Genomic DNA, 26,538 nt, shown 5'->3' on the forward strand with positions numbered 1-26,538 from the left:
CAAAAAACCCATGAGACATTTTTTGTTTATAATGAAACAGGCTATCGGAAATAACTTTTTAAATGGTAAACAAATAATAAGACAAAAAGTTACATAGGAAATAAATTTTAGGGGTTGCGTTTTCCACCCCTTACAACCCTGGGGTAAACCAAATAAATATCTGGCTAAGTGTCTTTTTGGTAGTACAAAACGTCAGATTAATTTCAATATTGTAACTTTTTTAGTGCTTGTGAAAAAAATTGTTATACAAATTTTAAGATACAGCCCCTTTAAGGGGCTGTATCTTATCAAGGGATGCTCCAATGAAATTTCTTTATATGAAAGATCCTATCTTTTTTTCGATGAGGAATCACCCCCTTAAATGTTTTAAACTTATTTAGTTACACTCTGTATATATTTTTATTATATAGTTATTGTGATTCTTATATAATTAGAAATGATTATTGAGTAATGAAATTAGTTAGCTTAGTAAGTATATTATTGAAGGGTAGGTATTGGAGGGTAGGTTGCACTATACCGTTTACTTGAAATATATTAGAAAATTCAGTCCAGCACATTTGTGCTGTCCACAGTGATGTGAACTGTCAGGAATATACCTGTAAGTGCTCATTTCCTTCCTGAAAACATCGTATTCTAGCTTTCCCTATCTGTCCCTCATTACGAAAACATAAAGAAATGGAAGTTGTCCCTTATTTTCTACTTCATACGTGAATTTTATTGATGAAAACATGTAATTTAAAAAGGAAGCAAAAGTCCTCAATATTCGAATATATGGTAGCCGAATCAGTAGAGAGTTGTCCTGAAAATCTTGAGAATAAAATTGGAATGGATGATTTATGAAACACTTGCTACATGAATAGCATTTTACAAGTGTTGTTCTTGACGAAGAATTTCAAGAATGAGATTTTAATGATGAACGAGAACGAGAATGTTTCCTACTTATTCACCTAACTCAAACACCTATTCATGCAGCTGCAGTTTCGTAAGAATTTCCTCCAACCGCTTTCCTGAAGTCTTTAAAGTCCACTAGATACTAGAACAACAAGAGGTTTGTTCCGAATTCTTGGGGTTTTTGTTGAATACTCTTCGTGAGCAAAACAATAACAGAATCAATACTCCTGATCGCTCTGGATTGAATGATTTCGTACAGTCTATATCGACTTGTGTTTGTAAATCTTTTGCTGAAAAAATCCTCACCTGTTTACTTTGTAGTAAATGTTCAAGAGGTAGCGAAAACGTATGTGAATTCCTGGAACTTCAATTAGCGTTTCCTAATATGACTAATAACCAATCCGTGCGAAGCTTATTGTTGAATCATCTGAAAATGGAACTTTTAACAGGTGATGATCGACTGTATTGCCAAACATGCGCCAAACTGACTGTTATAAGAAAACAAGGCACCAGTCAATCTAATGATGATCTTCAAACACGACTCAACCTCTGACGGAAGCAACAAACTCTTACGAAGGTTCGAAATTGATGAACACTTCAATCTAGTAGACCACTATTATAATCTTCATGCAGTCATTGCTTACGTGGTTCTGGCGTTGCATCTGGTCATTATTACGCATTGGCCAAAGACGAAACGGACTGGTTTAAGTTAGACGATAGTCTTGTCTCTGAGTGTTCTGGCGATTTATTGAATTACTTGGAGCCTCTGGAGACACCCTACATTTTATTTTATGAGAGAGGACATTGGTAGATCAAGATCTTCAGATGATGTGGTGGTGCGGAATTTTCCGGGTTTTTCTGCAGCTGAAAAAGCAAATGCGCCACTGAAATCAATGAAGTCGCCCCGGAGCGTCAATTAATTTTTGTTGTTGTTTTATAACTTCATGATTTGTATTCTGGAAGTGTTATCATCATATGGTAGCCACTATATTCAAAATACTGAACCATAAATACACTTAACATGAATACTTTTTTTACAATGCATATTTTAGAACATCTGTCAAATTCTTATGAAAATTGACACAATTGTCGTTTTGAGAATTCAATATAGATATACTCGGTCTTTTACACTAAATAATTTGGACGAATCGTTTTAATGTTTTCACAATATGGTTAACTTGACGCATTCAGTAAGCTATTACGCGTTGCGTCTACTGTAAGACGACGGGGGATGATGCGCGTGGGTAGAGAGACAATGATGCGCGATCGCCGAGAATGCGACCCGAACGCGGGCAGACGCGTTTATAGATAAAATAATTTATTCATTATCTAGTGTTGTTGGCATATTTTTTTAGTTACTATATTTAGAAATAAAAATATAAATTCCAAGTTGTTGGCTGCTCTCATATTAACGTACTGCCGAAGCTACTGAACCTAGAATTTCGAAATATGCAGGTAGGTTCTTTGTATAGCGTAAATGAGAATCAATCAGGAATTTCCACCCCCCAAGAGGGAAAAATAGTCAGTTTTGAGTTGGAAACCTGAAGTGTGGGGTTGATGAAAAAATATTGTAACTGTTTATTTAAAATGGTCTGTCACGAAACTCAATGTGACAAACCAAATTCTACGTGGGAGAGGCCGCGGGCAACAACTAGTCAATTCATGAATTACTGTTATTCGATCTACATTATTTTATTGTTTCATAATTGTCGTGAATTTATAACCTTGATCACGTTAGGTAATGTATTGAAGTATCTGGCTCCAACAATAATTTCGTTGTACTATTCTTTATTCTGTTTGTCTTCATCTCTACATATATTGACGAACTAGCATGCTTTGATATGATGTTGATTATATTCCACATCTTGGATCGACTTCAATAGCTATTTTTGCGCAACGATTGATTTCTCCTTTTTTATTTTTTTTTGCATTGGCCGGTATGTTTTGTAAATGGCTGATATATAAGGTGGATCCAACTACACCAAATATCTCCGAGAAGTTCCACCGCAAAAGAAACAAAGAAACGTATTTCCAATAACATCCGAAATCCAACTAAAGTCGGCTAATGCTATTCCCGGACGATATCACGCAACTAATGAAAGATGACCCGGCTAGATTGCGGGCTTACTGTTGTATTCGAAAATGGGAAAACTGGATGCCGAGAGTCCATTTTCAGCGTCGTTTCATTGTTTGTCAGATTAGGAGGATCCCAGGCGGCCTTGCTATTTCGCTCTATAATTTGTCAGAGTTATGTAACTAACTCGTTTCTGTCAGGGTATATGAACCCGTGTGGCAGTGGTATAGGGTTTATTTATGATACTACAGATAATCTTAATCTAAGTGTATAAAAAAAAATTTTTGTATTATTTGTCGTGTCATCCGTTTTCGTGAAAAAAACTGTAATAATAAAAGGTCTCAAGCATAGGTCGTTGACGCTAAGCCAAGAAAAATACTACAAAGAAAACATTTAAATAACGACAAATCAATCAATATGATAGAACTGGCCGTTACTTGATGAAAATACATTATAACCTTTGAAAAAACGCTTTAATATGAGGTTTCCACTTGAAAGTTTAGAAAACCGCGACACGTGTTTCGGTATTCGTCAGCTATCAGCATCTTCGGGCGTCACAATACTGTTTGAACCGATTCATATACAAGTGTCGCGGTTTTGTAAACTTTCAAGCGGAAACTTCCGTTTGGAAAGTTTCTTCATTCTCTATTCAAAAATTTTATCGCTTTCAAGTCTATTGCAAAAATTAAAATAAAATAAATTAAAATCATGTGGTTACCGAAATTCGATAAAATACACTCAAAAAGTTATTGCAATGTACTAAATACTTATTTCATGTTGAGGTATTGATAACAAGAAAGTAAACAAAAACCATAGCAATGTTCTTTTCAGGTGGTATCCTTTAAAGAACTGTAAATAATTTCTGTGGCAACGTTAGTTTAAAACGCCTTGTCAACTTCTTTTGTATATTACAACATTAGTTGTCAGTATTTTAATTTAAGTTTAAAGTTCGTTCACTTCAAGTCTGACAAATGGTTAGATTAACGGAAATGCATACAATAACAGTTTTACAAATGATTCGTTACGAAGATAACACCCGAACACAACAGGAAGTAGCACACATATAGTTTCGTGAGCTTGGTCATGTGGGGCAGATAAAAAAGCAGCTGCCAAAGCAATGAGTGATGAACCCAAATTAGATGTGATGCTTGAGTTTGAGGAAAACCCACATACGTCGAGTAGACAGCCATCCACTACATTCAATGTTAGCCATACATCGATAGTAAATATTTTAAAAGAAAATAAAATGCATTCCTATAAAATGATACCTACTTAGGAGCTCATGGAAGACTATTTTGATAGAAGAACTTATTTTTGTGAGCAAATGATGGACATGTTGGATAACAATATCATCCAATTAGAAAACGTTATGGTTTCTGGTGAGTGTACTTTGTCTTTTAACGGACATGCTAATTGGCTACTGGTCAACGGAACACACACAATACCCTCAAAAGGTTATTGTTTGGGCATGTATTGTAGGAAACCATATCACTGGTCACTTTTTCATTAAGGGCGATAATTATTGGCGATAATTATTTGGCACTACTTCAAAATGATGTCATTCCAAGTTTAGAAAATTTATGTCCTGATAATAATAATAATAATAATAAATGAATTTATTGACAGCTGAAATAACATGATACAATATGGAGAAAAACAAAATACAAATTTGTCAATAGGATACAAGATTGAACAGAGTTCATTCTTCCTCTTGCACCTTACAAAAAAAAATGAAAAAAAAAAAATAACAAAAGACCTAAAATAAAATTGGAATTGTGATAGCGGGTACAACATTTAATTCATGAGGTGGATATCGATACAAACATAAGGATACTACAAATATTTTAGCTATGGCCTACAAGAGCCAATGTCATAGAATATATTCGGGTATTATTGATTTTTCAGAAGGTGTTTTTTTAGGCAGTACCTGAAACTGGAAACAGATTTCGACCGAAAGGAAGGTGGTAGGTTGTTATAGAATTCAGCTATCGTATATGTAAATGACCTTTTGAATAGTTCTATGGAGTGTCTAACAACATGGATCATTTTGTGCCTGATGTTCACATTATGAACATCAGTTCGATAAGTTATTTTGTTATAGAGGTAGGGAGGTGTTCTATTGACAATAACTTTATAAAATAATGTCGAAGAATGAAGAGTCCGCCTATCGTACATTTTCAGCCACCTAGCTTTTTTGAGTGTATGAGAAATCGGTTCTCTTTTCTTGATACCGTATGCAAATCTCAAACAAGAGTTTCGAACTCTTTGAATTCGTTGTTGCTCATTTTTATTCAGAAAATAATGATACACTACGTCACAATGATTGAAAATAGATAATATCAACGAATCACAAATGAGGAAACCCTCAAGTTCCAGTGAATACGATATGGTTTCAGCAGGATGGAGCACCACCACATTACTAAGTTAATGTCCGGCAATACCTCGATACAACATTTCCCAGTCGGTGGATAGGGAGGCAAAAATCCATTGAATAGCCAGCGCGATCACCTGATCTTTCATCATTAGATGTAATGTGTATAAAACTAAACCTTCAGATTTGAAAGATTCAAGAGAATGAATAACGATTGCCGTTAGGTTGGTCACGCCTGATATGTTAAATAATGTTAGAATACAGTTTTATTTGAGATTGGGTTGGGATGTTAGCGGTGAACATTTTGAATATTTACTTCGTTAACATCCATAGTTCTTTTTCGTATTCTATATTTCATTACGTTTTGATTTACATTTCAGTTTTTGAGTATATTTTATCGAATTTGGGTAACCACCTGATTTTTATCTTAATTGTTGCAATGAATTGAAAGTGATAACATTTTTCAATAAAGAATGAAAAGACCCTTTCAATTATTATCATGGATGGTTTTATTAATTTTCACACATTCTAGACGTATTGGGATTATTCATAAATTAGGAAATCAACCAATGTATGAACCCCTGATTCAGCTTGATTTGGGGTGAAGTTTCTCAAATTGATTCTTCGAAATTGAGCTTTATATGGGATTTCTGTTGCTCGGGAAGTTTTATTAGGAGTAATGATCTTGTCGACAATAGATTTGGCCAAATCGAAATATTTCTAATACAGAAAGAAAACGAGTATATGTACTTTGCAATGGGGTTATTGAATATACTAAGCGGGTATTGGATGGATGCGATAATGAACGATTGGAAATGAGTGTTTGTGTTTTTCATTTGTAAAGAAACGGCTATAAACAATTTTTTATTCAATGACGGCACATTTAATTATTATTATAATACAGTATAACTTATAAGAAAATGGTGATTAATAAAAATAATATAATTATCGACATTTTATGAAAATAAGTTCAAAAATGGTGGTTGAAAAAATCGAATTTTTTATAGAAGTGACAATAATAGGTGGAATTGGTTTTCTTTAGTTCCAAAATTCTTTTATATTGGGATATTTCCATTTTAAAATTTATTGAAGTTTTTTCCATATGAACTTTTGGGCTCGATCCACATGTTACTTTGTTATATTTGTCCATCTGTGAATTGTTGTTCTTCATATGTCTACCCAAGAAGTTACCAGTCTTATATGCTATATTATTGTTTTCTTTTGTAGGTAGTCTTTTTATTCTGTTCAGTTTTTGTAAATGAGAGTATTTTGTAGGTGTTAGTATTATTTTTAATGCGGGAGTAAACTTAGTCAATGGCTTGTTTGAAAAGTTTTTTCGTCAAGGATGTAATGAACTTGCTGAAGAAAGAAGTAAATTTCAGATCCAAACTGTAAGAAAATCCCTTGTGAATTACACAAAAATATATTTTCCAAACAAATACTTTTATATGAACACTGTTTGAATCTGAATTATATAACACTTTTCATCATTCAGTTTATTCAGTTTGTATTCCAAACTGTATTCCAAATTAGATATCATTCACAGGATTGCTAGACAATATAGTAAATATAAGGTAAAAGTTCATCTACATGGAACACTACCATTCTTACTGGTACATACATCCGATGTTTCAGCATAAGACACTAGCCTTATCCCCTCTTCATCACCAAACCTGGATAACATTATAAGAAGGAGTATTCAGTTCATTCATAAAATCACGAATGATTTGAATCTGCTCATGTCATCGATGACAGGACGTAATGACATTCGTTTGATGAATCCCAGCCATAAGAATCTTGTTAAAATTGAAAAGGGTGTGTTTTTAGAAGAAATTAATTTTTGGAAAAGAAAGTTTTGGCTTTCTACTCCTCCATCTTTATACAAAAAAATATGGAAATCTTCCATAGAAAGAAAGGAAGCAATCGATTTATTTCCCAAAAATCAATTTTTACTAAAAATATACTCCTTTCATTTTAAATTACAGTGAACTTGTTGTTTACTGCAATGTGTTTCATCAAATTTATTTCTTTATTGAAACTCATTGGCATCGCTATATGTTTTGCCAAATAAACATTGAACACTTGGATGGCAAGCAGATTAAAAGTCTGGCAAAATCTTCCAGGATTGGCTCACTCTAAGGCGTTCATTCACACTTCGAAGTTTGAAACCAAACAGTTGTTGGACTACAGTACAGTAGGGATGAACTACGATGTCTAATAGACCCCCTTCAGGTCACTGTCATCTGAAACATCATATGTATGCCTGCCCCGTTGCGGACCGAATCAGGTTTTAATCCAGTCATTTAAGCTTAAATTAGGTAAGAATCTCGGAATTCGAGATACCCTAAAAGTTGTCTCAAAACCTACATATGGTAGGGTGTAAGCAACTATTAAATTTCAAGGTCAAAGGTCACAAAAATCGGTTTTTTGCGCTTTTTTTGGAAGTATCTCATTTCCTATGGGTTTTTTGCTATTTGTATTTATTATCAATATTGTAGAATACAAAATTCTCTACAAATTTTGTGTGAAAAAATCTTTTATACTGCTGCACTTTCAAAAACGTATGAAGTTTGTTTCGATGAAACAATGGTTGTACCAGTTACTCAAGAAAAATTCTTATCAAATCGAAATAACAAAGATAAGTTCATTAATATGTTAATTGACAAATTACAAGCTGCAAATATTACTACTAAACAAGCCAGAGATGATGCGGATGTTCTTATTGTTGAAACTGCAATTGAAGAATCAAAGTCTAAAAAAACTGCAGTTATAATAGGACAAGATATTGATTTACTTGTCATTTTAATTGGGCGTACACTGTCTTACGAACAAGCAATTTTCTTTAAAAAAGTTGGGAAAGGTAATGTAAAAACGGAGATATACTCGACTAAAAGTTTTGATAATTATCCTCATTCTAAAAAACATATTTTATTTCTGCACGCATTAAGTGGCTGTGACACAACTTCTGCGCTTTTTAAAAAGGGAAAAAATCATTTTTAAAAGTTTTTGAGAAACTGACAAATTTGGATGAACTATCTGCAGCATTTGAGGAAGAACATTGTTCGGCCCAGAGATTATTAGAGAGTGGAACTCAAACCTTATTGGCAGTCTATAATGCTCCGAAATCTGTGAAAAGTCTCGATCATCTTCGTTATATGCATTACGTCAAGTCTACAAAACTTAATAAACCTGTGCAGCTTTCAGATATTCCACCAACAAGTGCAGCTGCTCATCAACATTTCAACCGTGTATATTATCAAGTTCAAACTTGGTTAGGACATGATTTGGAACCCCAGGTATGGGGTTGGGCAATGCGAAACGATTTTCTGGAGCCTATCATGACAATTTTACCACCTGCTCCAGAAGATTTGCTAAATACAATTTTCTGCAACTGCAAGAGTGGTTGTGGTTCGCGATGCGGATGCAGGAAAGCGGGCTTGCAATGCTCTTTAGCTTGTGGCCAATGTAATGGGCAAGCTTGTCTCAATGCTCTACCATATCAGAGCGACATTTACGAAGATGGAACCTTTGACTCCGAAATCATGGAAGAACTTGAGACAAATGTCGTTGAAGACGATAATGAAGACCAGTTTGAAATTTACCAGCAGCCAGAAGACGACGATGAAAAGGAAGAAGATGATTAAAATTATAAATTGTAGTTTTTGTACCCTTTATTCCATTTCTTTACTTTCAATAAAAATAAATGCATTCAATGATATTTTTTAATAAAAAGATTAATTTATAATTTATTTGTTTTTTTTTTCATCATGTAAGAAGTTATAAATATTGACTATATTTTCATTAACAATTTTGCAATTACATGGGCAGGTAAGTGTTGTTAAATAAATTAATATTGAATAAAAAGTGGATGAGTTAGAAAAAAAATGATAAAATATAATATAATAGTTAATAAAAATTGACAAATATTTATAATCATTGATTTATCGATAGTTCATCAACTATATATGGCGCGTTTTCGACCGGAGGCACCGGTTGACCTGAAGTGATGCTGTGACCGCGTGCTCTCCGCCCTCTATCTCGAAAACGGTTCACCGTATAAAAATTTTTTTCAAACAAAATTTGTAGAGAATTTTGTATTCTACAATATTGTCAATACATATAAATAGCAAAAAACCCGTAGGAAATGAGATATTTCCAAAAAAAGCGCAAAAAAACCGATTTTTGTGACCTTTGACCTTGAAATTTAATAGTTGCTTACACCCTACCATATGTAGGTTTTGAGACAACTTTTAGGGTGTCAATATACAAGTGTTCACAGACTAACAGCTGGGTATCTCGAACTCCGAGGTGAACTTACTATAATGACTGGACTATTTTCAGAGTTTGGCAGAACCACACTTCTACCATCTGATCTGAAAGATCACTCACCATAGAAGCTGGGTTTATTCGGTCGAGTTTGAATAAGTGTGAGCCATAATAAATCCTTGCGGGTTGCGGTGTAGAGCGAATAGGCCCACTCCCTTTTGACCTAACCTAACTCAGTTAATGATAATATTTCACTTTCTTTCTCTATACTCTTATAAGAGTAGTCAATATGGTTGGAAAAAACTGAAACTTACATTCTCAACAGTGAACACAATGAAAATTCGTCTATTAAATGAAAACATTACAAATATTTTTCTCATTACAACGTGCAGATATGTATTTTTAATTCTTATTTATTTATGAATCTCTTCATTAATATATAGAAGGAACAATTAACATAATAAGATTTTTAAGCTACAGTCTTCACAATCTACCTCCGGGTCTAAAAAATAAATGTGATGATCAGTCCGACAAAAATAACAGACTTGTGAATCAAACCGCGAGTTGAGCAAGTGATTGATATAAATATCAATAATATGATTCGATAAAGTCGACGAAGGCTCTTTTTGCCTCGTCCTGATTGGCGAAGGTTCTGCCGGTAAGAAAGTTATCGAAGAGCTTGAAAAGAAAGTAGTCGGTTGGCGAGAGATTTGGGAAGTATGGTGGGTGAGGCAGAACGTCGACGCCCAATTCGTTTGATTTTCGGATGGTTTTTGGTGAAACGTGCGGACGGGCGTTGTCATGGAGCAGGATTGGGCCTCTTCTGACAACCAGTGCAGGCTGCTACAATTTTTCATACATTTCGTCGATTTCCTAACAAGAGAAATCTGTTGTGACGGTTTCGCCCGGTTGCAGAAAGTTATAGTGAATCACATCAGCCGCTGAGACCACCATACAGCAGCCATGGTCTTTTTCGGTGGGTTTTCGACTTTGGGAAGTGCCTGGGTGTCCAACCATTGTCATGAACGTCTTCTGTTGTCGAGGAGGATCCACTTTTCAACACACGTGACGATACGAGATCCAAAAAAGACCGTTTAGGTTGCGCAAAAACAAAGAACAGACCTCAAAACGTAACATTTGAAAACAAAATAAGAAATTAATTTGAAATCCCTGAAATAATCTATAAAAATTGAAAGGATCACCTAAAAAATGACAATTATATTAAGCGAAAACACTCAAATTACAATGAAATAAAATATAAGCAGCAATTAAAAATTGAACTATTAACAAAAAATAAAAATTAAAAGATTCAAAGCCAAATTACATCACGACGTTTCGATTGTTAGTATCCACATGAATGGATACTGGAAGTATGAACTTCGGTGGTGACTGGACTTCGTCCAGTCACCACCGAAGTTCATTCAGGTTGGAGCCCAGCTCCCTAACTTTTTTGGCCGATTTTTGTCGAAGAAGGACAAATGGGTTCATAACTGAGGGGATATGGACGGTATGAAGTCCTCAGACATCAGTACCGTCCTTCACAGTGTACCCCTACCTGGCTGGGGTGGGATGGATGAAAAATCTATTCGTCCATGAGGGCCTCATTCGACAGAGTGTCGGGACCTTCTATATCGGGAGGGGTGGTTTACAGCATAATCTATAGCTTCCCTAACTAACGGTGGACTTATTCATCCGAGATCGGACTATTTATAGGTCATTCGAGTGCTTTCACCTATTCCCTCTTCCCTTTCTCCGCTTCATAGGTTTTAGCGGAAGCTGACCGTTTGGCAAGAGTTGGTCGTGTTCCGCTTGATTAGAGGTTTTCATATGTTACGTATCTCTACGTTAGCTTGGCTAAATGCGTTGTTGGACAACATATAAGCGGCTTCTTTGAATTTTATATTAAAACAGTGTTCCTCCTTGTGGATGATTTCAGCTTGAGCCCACTTGATGTTATGTTGATGAGCCCAAACATGCTCTGCTATTCCTGATTTGCTGGTTTCTCCGCGCTGGTAGGGTATCCGGTAAATGAAATTCTTGGAATCGCAGTCCGCGTTTGGTGTCCTGGTTTTTGTGAGGCTGCTATGAATAGTGTTCCCAGATCTGAAGCAGGTTTCTTTTTATCCTTTCCGACAATCCTCTGATGTAGGGAAGTACAAGTACTGGTTGTGGCGGTTTCTCTTCCTTGTGAGGCTCTTGCTGTCTTCTAGCCAAAATCTGTTCCACCATCACTCCGGATTAACTATTCCGTTGAAGGTCATTATTGATAATGCCTCGTTCCTTCTCGAGACCTTCCTTTGTATCACAGAGCCCAAAAGCACGGTCAACTAGAGTATTGATGATTCCTCTCTTAGTCGATAGGGGATAGGTGAAAGCAATCAAAATGTCGTGAACTTGGCTTGGAGTCTTTCAATTTTTAATTTTCATTTCTTGTTAGTAATTTTCAATTTTCATTTCTTGTCAATATTCCAATTGCTGCTTATATTTTATTTCATTGTAATTTTAGTTTTTTTGCTTAATATAATTGTCATTTTTTAGCTGAGCTTCCTAATTTTTATAGATTCTTTCAGGGATTTCAAATCAATTTCTTATGTTGTTTTCAAATATTAAAGGATGCTTGTGAGACCTTCAGAGATACCAGCCAAATTTATTTTGCTTCCTAATCATTTATTAGGTTCATTTTGTCACTATTATCTCCTGAATATACTGTTATTGTCAAAGAATGCGTCAAAACGCTCAATATTTCAATTTCAAAGCAGTTTTGTTCGACAACTTTATTGACAAAACTAGTTGTAGCTTATTTATTGTAACTTTGTTTCGTTTGTAAAATTGTCTTTTTTCGGGAGTCGAAGTCAAAATAGCACAAACTATTATTCTTATAAACGCTAAGTTCAGTTTAATTGATTTAATATTGAATTTGTTCATGACACGAAACATAATTTAGCAAGTTTGTCCATACAAAATTTACTATATATACCTATATTTTTTTTTCATTACAGATTATCAGGAAAGATTTCTTCGGGAGGGAAATCAAAACAACTTCCACGTCGTCAGGTAAGATTAATGTACACAAAACAATGGACTATCGTTCTCATTAATGGCGTCTTTTTCATCATCGTCATTTTATACAATTATGTTTGTTTTATGAGTCATACTCGCTAATTATCAGTTGACTATAACATTTTTCCCGTATTTTTAAAAGGCCATCGTACTGTTGGAATAAAAATTATTTACGCGATTTTTTTTTCTGAAGGCCATCGAGATTAACCCAGTGTTCTGGAGCCGTAGAGCCGTTCTCCAAGACGAAGACCATACAATGAATGAACAACCTCTGAATTTATTGAGATCGGTACATGACACCAGACTTTTGGATGCTTTCGAAAGTCTACAAATAATAAATATCATGAGAACTATAAACATTTACGAAGGTCATATTTCAAACAGCCTATTCACAGTGGCAAACATTTGTGGGAACATTAACGAGAAATAAATAGATTTGGAAAAGCTGAATCCACTTATTTGAATTAATGAATCGAAGAGGTTTTTTGTATTAAAGTGTTTAATTTTTAAAATTCTTGCAAAACGCTTTCGACTTTCATCATCATCAGTGCTAACCTGAAAGTAAGTGATCCAATTGAAAAGGAAGTTTAGTGAAAATCGAAGTTGCAAAATTTTTAATCTTGTTAGGTTAAGAAATTCAGAAAAATTGTTTAAGATTACTTACTTGTCAGGCAACAGGAAGTATCAGAATAAGTACATTGCACATTTGTAATATTTGACTTATATAAAACAAAATAGGCTTATAGCCAAGAAAATACATTTTTGGATTGAGGGCCATGTGGTTCAGTCAAAGCCTTACATGGAGAAGGACAACTTGAGACAGGACGTGTCAAGTGTCATGTTAAAATAATGGTACCAACTTGAGGAGTGATCCATTGTTAATATTTCGCTCATATGTATATAAAGTTAATATCTGGGGAAAAATATATATTACTATTTTTCAAGAATCATTTTCTTTATTTCGTTTCTTCATACAATAATTTCATTTCAAATTTTACTGGTCTAATCTGCTGCGATACCTTTTAAACAAAAAAAAAAAACGATAAAAACTGGTGCAGGAAAAAAAGTCCTTATCTCGTTGACTCGGCAGAGACAAAACGGTGAACGACGGGTCAACATATCTTCGATATTCAAAATTCCTCAAAACCCCCCAGTCGATCGAAAACCAATAAAATATTATCAAAACTGTGTTGTGCATTACCTACTCGACCGTAGAAAAGGCCTGGATTAGAATTCGTCGTCGCCCAGGGATCCGCCCAGAAGCAAGGTAAGGTGAACAATTCTGAAACCAGTTTTCCTTTTCTAATATTAATCGGTCAAATCGAGGTTGGTTTTAAGGGTTGAAACCCTTGGATCAATCATCCATTATGGATTTAAATTAATTATGTAGAGGAAAAGTCAATATTGAATAAAATGTATTAGTAATAAATTTGATTAATTAATAATTCATAATCCTTTTATGAAGGGGAAGGAAATCTCTGTTTAAGTTTACTTGAGTATTCAAACAATGATGATTATTGGAAAGTTCTTTGGAAATCTCCAGCTCTTCAAACAAGTCAAATCTAAGGAAATTTTCATTATCTATTTTATGTAATATTTTGGAATTTCTATTGGGACTAAAGTTGTGATTGTGAAATTTTATGTGGTGGCCAAAAGCAGATTGGTCAGGTTTTTTTAAATGTTCATTAATACGAGTAAAAAGAGGTCTACAGGTTCTACCAATGTAAGATGCCGAACAATCAGAGCAGTCAAGCTTGTAGACTCCACTTCTGTGTAATTTGTTGATTTTGTCTTTGGAGTTTACTAAAAAGTTACTTAAGTTAGGGGAGCACTGATGATGACGAAAGTCGAAAGCGCTTTGCAAGAATTTTAAAAATTATACACTTTAATACAAAAAATCCTCTTCGATTCATTAACGAAAAATGTTTCCCTTCAATTTGAACCCAAGAAACTATTGATGTGTGTATTTCCATCAGGAGTATCCAGTTACAGGAAATGCTATCATTACAGAGTATACAGGGTCTTTCACGATGAGCGTTCGTTAAGAATATATAGAGAACGATTCAAAATAAAATCTTGAAATTTAGGAAACCTTTCTGCAAAAACACAAGTTCTGTTTATAATTTTATTGCATTCACCAGTTTCCCAAAATAAGAAACCTTTGTCCAATTTGACCGACATTGTAGGTCTTACCGTTTCCGATATAGCATCAGTGGAATCAGGTAAAAATCGGCCTCTATAAATATCGTTTAGTCAATTCATCTGTAAATACAGTGTCATCGATAAAGTCCGCATCAAATGGGAAACTTTTTTATTTATCGTTTTATGTGAAATTTGATTTTGGCAGTAGATTTTGCTTAAGAAATGATGTCTAATGACGTCTACAAAATAGGTCACGTGATTTCCTTAACCTGTCAAAATTGACATTTAAAAAAAGAAACATCGAAAAATGACATTATTCTTCAAAATATCCAAAAATATCAAAGGATAAAAACGTTTTCTTTTGTAATTTTATACCCACCCACCAAGTTTCAAACCCATAATAAGCATTTTATATTTTTACTATTTTTCCGCATTCCTGCTTTTTCTACTTATCAAAATTTAAGCACACCTGTACTAAATCATTTATTTTAACTAAACTCGTCACCGAATTTCTTCTTTTGTAATATAATAATATTTTAAGAGCCTCTTTGATGTTAAAAACAAATTTTGAGAAATAAAAGTTGTCAAACTTGATGCAAAGTTCATCTAGTTTCAACGGGGCTTTCAAAACTATACAGTACTTGAGTTTTTTAATGAGCAAATGGCCTCACAATATGAATTAGAACAAAACGGAATATTAGGAAACAATATCTTAGAGTGTTTATTGTTTTTTTAACAAAAAATACAGTGGAATTTAATTTTAATTAAAAGGAACTGAAAATAAACATGTACCTATATTTCTATTGTTGTATTTATTTTATTTTTAATTTCATATATCGAAGTAATATATAATATAAAATAATACAAAATATGTGATCGAAATTAAAGTTATGATAAACCTATACCTAATAGCAAAAAAACACGAAAAAATGAAGAATAATGTCATTTTTCGATGTTTCTTTTTTTAAATGTCAATTTTGACAGGTTAAGGAAATCACGTGACGTATTTTGTAGACGCCATTTGACATCATTTCTTAAGCAAAATCTACTGCCGAAATCAAATTTCACATAAAACGATAAATAAAAAAGTTTCCCATTTGATGCGGACTTTATCGGTGACACTGTATAGCAACACTTTCAAGATCTTTTTTTTTATTGTATTCATTTCCAGCGATATGAAAAACGTTTAATATAAAGACAAAAAGTAGACTTACGGTAAAAAAAGTTCATACTTTTTGGTTGATTTCTTTTTGGAGTGGATTTACGTTTTATTTTTATGAAGTCATTTTCACTTAAGTCGTATCGAATAAACTGGCAATCGTATTATTATTATTTCAGTTGTATCTGCGGATATGTATCGTTAGACCAGGTTAGTTTCGGTTATTTGAATTTTCAGCTTGTATCAATATCAGGCCTCTACACTTATAGATAACCATTAGTTAAATTTTTGAAAACTTCGGAACCAATTTTTAAAAAACTTGCACTGTTCCCTAAGGCGAAGTAAATGAAAACCATAGAAAATGGTCATAATCGGAATAATGACATTCGTGTCGAATTGATAACCTATTTGTTTGAAGTCGTGAATAAAAAAATAAAACGACGACCCACGAGAACGCACGCCACTGGTTCAAGTTTGGTTTAATTATGAGATTTGTTGGAGCGGTAATTCATCGGTAATTGCCTTCGGATGAAATCTGAGCGGGTCTTATTCCTTCGATGAGCCGCCATCATCTTGTTTGCTCACCAAAATTGCTGCATTCTGCTGCTCAATGTTCCATTGTGATGTTAAATGTTTGCTTTGCGATATTAAGACGTTAGCGTTCCCATTAATTGTTCAGGAAGCTAAGTTTCGTTCGGAATTAATTCGGCGTTTAACGGCTTGTATTAATTATACGAGGACTAGCGAGGCGACTTAGTTGAATAGAGATTGATGGTGTATTTGTAATTTGGAAAAAGTTTAATGACATTTTGGTCGCCATATGACGTATCTCAAATTTTCACTCAAGGTTATCTTCAAAAGCAAGGGACTACTAGTTGAAACGAATCTTGAAATCGACAATTTTCATATATATTTATATTGAGAAGAGATAGGAATAGTTTATTCTTTTTGAGGTTCTTCCAAAAATGTTGTACGTTTTAATGGCATGTGTTTTTGTAGCTCCTTATCTCAATAAATATTTATTCTTTGTCCAGTCATTTGAGGTCGATTTAGGCCTGTATTTCGGAAAGTTGACATACCCAGCTGTAAATTTGTGTAAACTTTGTATTTTGGCATCATAAAAGTATTCTCAAAATTCACATATGACTCGACGGTCGCTACTTCAAAAATTGGGGGTCAAAAGTAAAAAAAAAAACGACTTTTTGCACGTTTTTTGCCAATATCTCGTTTCCAATGGGATTTATGCTAATTGTATTTATTATCAATATTGTAGAGAATTAAATTCTTTACAACTTTTGTTTCAAACATTTTTTCATACGTTGAATCGTTTTTGAGATAGTGGGTAGCGCGAGCGCAGATTAAATATTATTTGAAATCAACTGGTTGTTCCGATCTAAATCAGCTCATTTAAGGTTTATAAATTATTACTTACTTATGATGCACTGTTTGGAACCTTTGGTGTAGTAATGAATATTACTGGAGTTTTCCCAACACCAAATCGTTATTTTCAACACCTCAACACCTCAATTTTTTAAAGTTCTTTCTTTTTTTTAAACTCTTCAATTCTTTAAAGTTTAAATCTTTCTCTTTGAAGATGATCACTTGGTGATCAAAACACGTCTCGAGGTGTTAAAAATAACGATTTGGTGTTGGGAAATTATTACTTGAATAATAATTTTAAATAATTTTCATTTTTTGTTACATTATATAGCCGCTTTATTCGGATGTGATACGACTTCTGCACTCTTCAAAAAAGAAAAAAAAACGTTTTTAAGAACATTCGAGAAACTATTTAATTTGGATGCAGCATTTGAAGAAGAAAACTGCCCGGTTCAAAGATTATTTGATAGTGCTCAATAAACCTGTGCATTCATCAAATATCCCACCAACAAGTGGAGCAGCTCACCAACATTTTAATCGTGTTCATTGACAAGTTCAAACTTGGTTAGGACATAATTTGAAACCCCAAGAATGGGGTTGGACAGTGCGTAACGGATTGCTAGAACCTATCATAACCATTTTACCACCTGCTCCAGATGAGTTACTTCATACTTACTGTAACTGCAAAAGTGGTTGTGGTTCAAGATGTGGATGCAGGAAAGCGGGTTGCAATGCTCTTTAGCTTGTGGTCAGTGTAATGGGCAAGCTTGTCTCAATGCTGTACCATATGAGACCGATGTTAACGAAGATTGGTCCTTTGATCCGGAAATCATGGAAGAATTGGAAACGAATCTGGGTGAAGATGACAATGAAGATGATAACGCCCATGAATTTTCACAGCTGCGAAAAGACGACGATGATGAAGAAGAAGAAAATTGAAATTAAAACTCATTATTTTTTTAATTATTTTATCTGTTTTTTTTTAATTTTGACATTCACAAATGTATCAAATGAGATTTTTTAATAAAAATATTATTCAAAATTTTATTCCTTTTCTATTCATTTTTATTTATTGAAGAATAATTACTATAAATTAGATTCAAATTATAATGTAATATATATTTTTCCCTCTACAAATTTATAACTATACGGGCAGGTAAGTGTTCTTGAATAAATTGATACTTGATTGAAAATGAATAATCAATGAAAAAAATATTTGAATATAATGTATTTGTTAATGAAAAATGAAAATTATTTTCAATTATTTATTAAGCAATAATTTATAAACCTTAAATGATCTGATTTCGATCGGGACAACCAGTTGACTTCAAATAATATTTAATCTGCGCTTGTGCTGCCCTCTATCTCCAAAACGATTCAACGTATGAAAAAATGTTTGAAACAAAAGTTGTAGAGAATTTGATTTTCTACAATATTGATAAAAAGTACAATTGCCATAAAACCCATTGAAAACGAGATATTGGCAAAAAACGTGCAAAAAGTTGTTTTTTTTGACCTTTGACCCCCCAATTTTTGAAGTTGCGGCCGTCAAATCATATGTGAATTTTGAGAATACTTTCATGATGCCAAAATACAAAGTTTATACAAATTTACAGCTGGGTATGTCCACTCTCCTAGGAAAACCCCCTAAAATAACTGGACCATCTACTATGTATACTGTATATATTGATCGAAGTTTGTACTCAATACATTTACGCTGTTCATTTTTTCCAAAAAATTTTACCTCTCTTCAGTTCATTACTTTATGATGTCGTTGAACGATTTTTACCTACGATTTTTTCTCTACGAATTCAAATTGAACCAAAGTACTGCCCAAACAGTCCGTATGGCTCTCCAGCTTCCTGAAAAAACGTTCCCTGCAAGTGGCTGTCGATGGATATCTCTCGAATACTTTCACCATCAACTCTGGTGTTCCCCAGGGATCCATATTGTCTTCAACCCTCTTTTTATTGTATATCAACGACTTATTGGAAAACACCAAGAATCCAATATATTACTTTGGTGACGACAGCACACTTGTCTCGTCATTCCATTTGGATTCCAGGACATCGGCTACGGTTGCACATCTTCACCTGCAGCAGTAGATTGCATATCTTAATGAGGATCTAGAAGTGATTTGAAATTGGGGTGAAAGTAACCAGCTTCAATTCGATGCCACAAAAACCCAGGCATCGGTTTTCTCAAAGAAGATAAATATCTCCGAGACGGATATAATAATGTCAGGACAGAAAATTCCGCTTTCTGCTTAGCTAAATTTGTTGGGAGTTAAAATGGACACCAATATGTCTTGGCACAATCATGTCACTGGAATTGCGAAGGCTGCTTCTCGAAAAGCTTGGACTACTGTTCCGAACCAGAAAACTGTACACACCTCAGCATCTTTTGATGCTTTGATGCTCAGATCAGATCTTCTTTGGAGTATAGTTCTCATGTATGGAGCTCCACCCCTAAGAATACCCTGAAGCTGCTGGATTCCATCCAGAAAAGAGCCATCCGCCTGATTGGAGACGCGAAAATCACTTGCAACCTTAATAATCTGGAGGTTGGATATTTGTCTCTCTTCTATAGATACTTTCCCGAAGTGTTCAAGTGACTTGGAACATATCAAAAATACGCGACTGACTATGGCTGTTCCACCTGAGTTCCAACTCAGTACACTTCAAATTTCACTGTTTGAGAACTCTTTCAGAACTGTATTGTGTGAAATATATTGTGCCCCAATATTCAAAGTATGTTTTTGTCTTGATTTTCAGGAAAGACTGGACCAAATTTGAACAATGACATCTGGTACCAATACAAAGAGGGATATAACAACGCCGTTAGAAAAAAAATCAAGATATCTAGTTTGAAATAATTCCATGTTTTGTAATTTCAATGTATTATTTTATGATATAGAATAAGTATAATTTGATATAACGAGGATAAGGTGTTTTTAAATTGCTCCTTTCTCCCTGGGGTTAGTAAGTTCATCCAGCAGAAGGACCATGCTGAAATTATTTGAGTACATCACCTACATTCTGCACTGTTGAGAGGTAATACCTCGAAACCAGTCTTTAGGTGACCTTCTCTAATAACTTCAGCATGGTCCTGCTGACTGAAAGAGAAACATCTGCGAGACTAACCTCTGTGGGGTATCTTGCATAAATGTCTGTCGGATATAATTCAATATCCAGCGTGGCATTAGTTGGGAAAGTAGTTATTTTCCGGCAGGAATTTACCAGAAAATATGGTGTAGGTAGTTGGGAGAGGTGAATATTTCGAGATTTCATTTCGAAATATTTATTTTCTAGTACGTATCTAGTACGATACAATTTTCAAAATAATAATAGTAATCGTTTCCAGCTTAACATAACCTATGCTTTTCTCTCAATACCTCACTGTTGATGCAAATGCAAGTGAATTCTCAATAATTTCTATGCTCCCACCTATTTCTACACATTATACTAGTTGGCTTTCAAGTTCCTAACCTCAACACCCGTGAAATCTGAATTTTATTTATAATAATGAAACACTTTTAGAATCAAACAGGTAGATTTAGATACGTATCCTGTTCAAAACCCGCTCTCATGATAGGTACTACATCTGTTATTGCATTCACCGCTTTTTTACTTAGTACTAACCTTCAAAAGAAAGCTGTTGAAATTTCATGATATTCTACTCATAAGTTTGTGAGTTATTGTGCTTATAGTGACACTACTTTTGTTATTTTCATAGCAATTAATCAAAAACAATTTGATGTTTTAAATTTACAGTGCTTCTTGATGGGAAAAAATTCCGTTCAAGCGAAGCAATGGCTTGAAAAGTGTTATAAAGACTTCACTCCATCAGAACGCAGAACGCAGTACAGAACGCAGTGGACGTCCAAATAAGAGAGTAACACCAGAAAACAAAAAATTCACAAAATCGTTTTGAATGATCGAAACTTGAAGTTGCGTGAGTTAGATGACATTGTAAAGATATCAAAAGAACGTTTAACTATGAAGAAGCTTTGTTCTGAGTGGGTTGATCAAAAACAAGAACGTCTTGATGATTCTGAGCAGTCGATATGTGACAATGGATGAAACATAGATCCATCACTACACTCCAAAGCGCCCGAAAGCACAACAATCGTCTGGAAAAGTTATGGCCTCGGTATTTTGGAGTGTGCGTGGTGTAATATTCATCGACTATCTTGAGAAGGGAAATAGCATCAACAGTGGAACTCTCACCTACAGAGTAGAGTATATGTAGCATATCTAGCATATGTAGCTTATGAGCAATGACGCGCATGGGGTTTTTCGCCCCGTGTGGTCACCTGGATCTACACTGCACTAAGAAAACCTATGTTAACGTACGGAGCCATTGCATGTGGACAGAAAGTTCTACAAGCAACGGCCATCCAAAAATTATATCAAATACAGCGACTGGCTTGTTTAAACATCACAGGAGCCATTAGAACAACACCAACTGCGGCAATGGAATCAATTACGAGTCTGACCCCTCTGGACCTGTACATTAAGGAGGTTGCGTTAATGGCCATGGTACGATTGCGCATGGCTGGTGTAAACCTCAAAGTAGGAATGGGTCAATTGAGGCTGGGCCTATGGCGGAAAGCGCTTACTGCGCAACCTCTGCTGCAGGCAATCAGTGATGAAATTGAACCCAGGTTTGTGTTTAATAGACCCTGCAAAATACAAATAAAACAGAACGCAGAGTCAGATGCTACAAATGAAATACGCATATATACAGACGGCTCAAACACCAAAGAAGGCTCAGGGTGTGGAGTGTACTCCAGATCACTAAGCCTAAGGATTAAGTGGGGAATGGAAACAAATATCAGCGTGGTCCAAACAGAACTGGCTGGTGTCTCAATCGCCACAAAAGAAATAACCAGGAAAGGAATTTCTGGCAAAAACATAACAATCTGCACTGACAGCAGACAAGCCCTTTTAGCCTTGAACAGACAACGTGTAACCTCAGGGCTAGTACTAGAGTGTCACCAAGATTTAGCCAAAACTTCGGTAGATAATAATATCATCCTGAGGTGGATTAAAGGGCACGACAGGAGTAAAGGTAATCGCATTGCCGACCCTTTAGCCAAGGAAACGGCTGGACTAAGAATTTTAGGACCCAGTGGCCCAGATGGGATGGAATCAAAGAATGCAATCTTGCCAAGATCACTTTGTGTGACCCTGGAAAGCTGGCGCCGAAGAAATATTTGGCGATGACCAGAAAAAATCTACGCTTAACAGTAGGATGTCTGACTGGCGACTGTCAACTAAGGAAACACCTCCATAATTTGGGGCTAGTGGACACACCTCTATGCAGGATGTGTGAACAGGAAGATGAGACTGTCAGGCATGTTCTATGCGAGTGCCCGGAGTTATCCTCAATAAGAGAGTGTGTGTTCGGCGAGTTTTGGCTTACATCTGCCGATATGAAGGAGATGTCTCCCAGTGACTTGTACACCTTCCTGGAAAGGACAGGATGGGCGATGACCTAGGAGGACAACTCCTCGGGAGGATGTAGAGTAGGTCACATGTGGCCTAAATGCTGTGAGCTTACACTCACCCTCCCTACTCTACAGTGATTATTATATAATGTTATTGGAGCGTTTGAAGACGAAAATTGCAGAATAACTACCCTATTTGAAGAAAAAAAAAGTGCTGCTTCATCAAGATAATGCACAGTGTCACAAATCAATTAAAATTGCATGAAATGGGCTTCGATTTGCTCCCGCGTATACCATATTCGCCAGATTTGGCTCCCAACAACTACTAACTGTAGTCTTCAAAAAAATACTCACCGGTAAGAAATTTCGCTTAAACTGAGGCCTATCTTGAGGCAAAAGATTAATCGTTCTACAAAAGTGGCATTGAAATATAGGAGCAGCGCTGGAATGATTGTGGCTCTTGAAGAAGTTTACGTTGATGCAAACTATAAATTTGAAAACTATGAATAGAAATATGAAAAGCTGCAAATTCCACCCAAAAGGAGTTTCAGTTCTGTTTGGTCTAAATGTTTTGTTCGTTGGAGTCAGAAAAATATAGACGTTACGCGCAAAAATAACGCAGTTATTTGCGATATGAATATATGATGTGGAATATTATAACGTTCAATGAGTTATGAAAGAAGTTATTTCTTGTATAATACTCTAATCCTACTACTCTCAATTTCCACTTGCTTTGATATCATAGATTTAACAATGAGACTTGTTTCAAATTTTAGTGTTTCTTGTTAGACACATTCTGTAAAGAAATAAATATAGTCTATTTCCTTAAGCAGCGAAGTAATAAATCATTTTCAAGTGGCTCTTCCATAGTGAAAAATGTTGTATTCATTTCGAACGTTCAATGTTGTATGATTTCATATAACAAAGATCAAAAGACTTTTATTAGTTATGAGAATGGAATGAGTAACAAAAATATGAAACACTCGCATTGAAAAAATTTTTTAAATCACCAAAAAATATGTTCACTTTTGAATTTCGATTTAAATTTTCGATATTTTCCATGGAAAGCACCTGCATCTTAATCACTGTTATTATTAGTAAATTATACTTAGTGTGTGAATTGAAATGGCTGCTTCAGTTTTCCCTCCAGTAAAACGAATGAGTAAATGTGCTCCTACTGTTAAGAAGAATAGACCAGTTATTATTTTTAATGTATAGGTGGTCGGTCGGTAGCCGGGCGGTTCAACGTGGGTGCTTTGTTCACTCTGTCAATAGGCCGATGTGTGAGTCAATGGTTCAAGCCCCAGGCTGAACGCTCGATTTTCACTTGCTATCATCCAACTCGTGTTAGGAATCACACGTTAAAAGGTAAGTCCTCGTTAGTCTTTAGGTCGCACAAGTTTCAGCTTCTGAGGGTTATCGTTCGTAGGGGTGCAATAGCTGGTTAACGTAAAAAACATATTTTAAACATATATGACGCTCTCATACACCAAAATGCATCGTATACCGTTGATACTTTGATGGAAATTTGTTCGTAAATGCCAGTTGTTTCAAAATTATTGATATATAAATTCAATAATGAGAGAAAAAATTAAGCTGTGGAATCACCAAAACATGTTTTATGAAGAAAAACTATGCCTCTTGAGTTCTCTCGGCGCCGTCCTTTCAAAGGTCTTTTCAATCTTAGGAACAGGAAAGAGTCGCAGGGCGCCAACTCTGGTGAATACGGTGGCTGAGGCATGAGTACGGTGTTAATTGTGGCCAAAAAATCACGAACAAACAATGGCGAGTTAGCAGGTGCATTATCATCATGCAAAATCCATAAATTACACAATACCGAACGTTTTTTTGATATTGCTTCTGGCAAGCGGTAACTAACTTCAAGATAGTACTAATACTCCTTATTGATTGTATGACTATGTGACAAGAACTCCTGATGCACTACGCCATGGTAATCGATGAAAACAGTGAAGAAAACCTTAAAATTTGATCAAACTTGGAGTGCTTTTTTAATCTTGGCTCTACTGGGCTTTTCCATTGGTACGGTTGAACTTAGATTTTGATGTCATTACTATATTATACTCATGATTCGTCATCACTTATGAACCTTTCAAGCAAATCAGGAATACCGTTGACCTCATTCAAAAATTTCTGAGCGATGCTTATGCGATGGTTTTTTGGTAAAATTTCAGCCATTTTGGAACGAACTTCGCTGCCACATGATTTTTTCTCAGCAACTTCATCGATTCAACGATCTTCCAAAACAATTTCCTTCACTTTCTCAACATTTTCATCGGTTGTTGATGTGCTGGGGCGTCCAGGACGACCATCGTCAATCACATCTTTTCGACCTTCTGTGAAAAGCTTGAACCACTTGTAAACATTTTTTCGACTCAGAGTGCAATCACCGTATGCCACTGTAAACATTTATATAATAATAATAATAATAATACATTTATTGTGCATAAAAAATACATTTTAGACACAAAGGGGATCGGGTTAGCCGGAGGCTAACCCTTCCCATAACTGACATGTGTAATACAATATGAGATATTATAAACTAAAATAAAATACAAATACCACACAGATATCCCTCATATAGAGGGATATAACTATAGATGATCATATATATATACTACATCATATACATACACATTTCAAAGTGGAATTTTTTTTTGATTACAATGAAGAGTATGATTTAACAGAGTATTAATACATAAACAGACAATATACATATCATATTCAGATGGAGAAGATGTTTCACAATATTATATGAAATATAATAATATAATATAATAGGAATAATAAATACATAAATAAATAAATAAATATATCCAATCTAAGTATTCATCAATTTTAATTTTAATTCTCTTTTGAAGAGGTTAAACGAATTATTAAGTAATGACAGAATATTGTTCAGGTTATAAGGAGCAAAACATGAGAAACAATTTTCAAATTTTGTAGTTAGGTGCTGAGGAACACAGAAGGAATCGGTTCTTACATTTACTGTATGAATGTCAGACCGTCTGTTTAATGAACGAAACAAGTAAAAAGGAATTTTGGTTTTCAACCTTATCATCAAGTGAAATGTTTTTCCAGATTTGTGGAAAACTGCTATAACAACACCTATTTATAAGAGTGGTAAAAAATGTGACATTGAAAATTATCGACCAATCTCCATAATGTGTGCCTCAGCCAAGTTATTTGAGCAGATTATTTATACACGAATATTCAACTACGCAAAAATATATATCACGGAAGAACAGCACGGGTTTGTTAACAATAAATCAATCAATACCAATCTATTTATTTTTACTAATTATGCATATAATACACTAGAATTAAAGAGTCAGCCCGATACTGTATTCACGGATTTCAGAAAAGCTTTTGATAAAGTAGACCACGATGTTTTGTTATATAAACTAAATAAAATTGGATTTTCTGAGAATTTATTGAAATTATTAAAATGTTATTTACAAAGTAGATACTTCTGTGTTGAACACAACGGTAACACATCGGGTAAATTTCATGCTAGCTCTGGTGTTCCTCAAGGGTCTAACCTTGGACCACTATTATTTGCTCTATTCATAAATGATCTTCCTTCCATTTTGAAATTTTCTGAATGTTTGCTTTTTGCCGATGATCTGAAAATATATAAACAGATTCAAACAGTTAGGATTGTGTTAATCTGCAAAGGGACATCGACAGTATTTATGAGTGAAGCATCACAAATAAATTGAAAT

At 34.7% G+C, this 26,538-nt stretch overlaps 1 protein-coding gene across 1 annotated transcript in view; it reads left to right on the forward strand.

Moving 5' to 3' along the window:
- The window catches only part of LOC111514257 (chromosome transmission fidelity protein 18 homolog), a 103,974-nt gene extending 83,685 nt beyond the window's left edge, over positions 1 to 20,289 (forward strand). Inside the window, exons 8-9 of the mRNA XM_074175920.1 lie at positions 12,602 to 12,656; positions 20,118 to 20,289. Coding sequence (XP_074032021.1) covers positions 12,602 to 12,656; positions 20,118 to 20,218 — 156 coding nt within the window. The 3' untranslated portion in view covers positions 20,219 to 20,289. The remainder of the gene's footprint in view (positions 1 to 12,601; positions 12,657 to 20,117) is intronic.
- The last annotated feature ends 6,249 nt before the right edge of the window (positions 20,290 to 26,538 follow it).

Source organism: Leptinotarsa decemlineata, unplaced genomic scaffold (genome assembly GCF_025532065.1).
Source record: "Leptinotarsa decemlineata unplaced genomic scaffold, Ldec_3_MD MMD2_tig00001393_RagTag_RagTag, whole genome shotgun sequence".
In the NCBI taxonomy this organism is placed as follows: domain Eukaryota; kingdom Metazoa; phylum Arthropoda; class Insecta; order Coleoptera; family Chrysomelidae; genus Leptinotarsa; species Leptinotarsa decemlineata.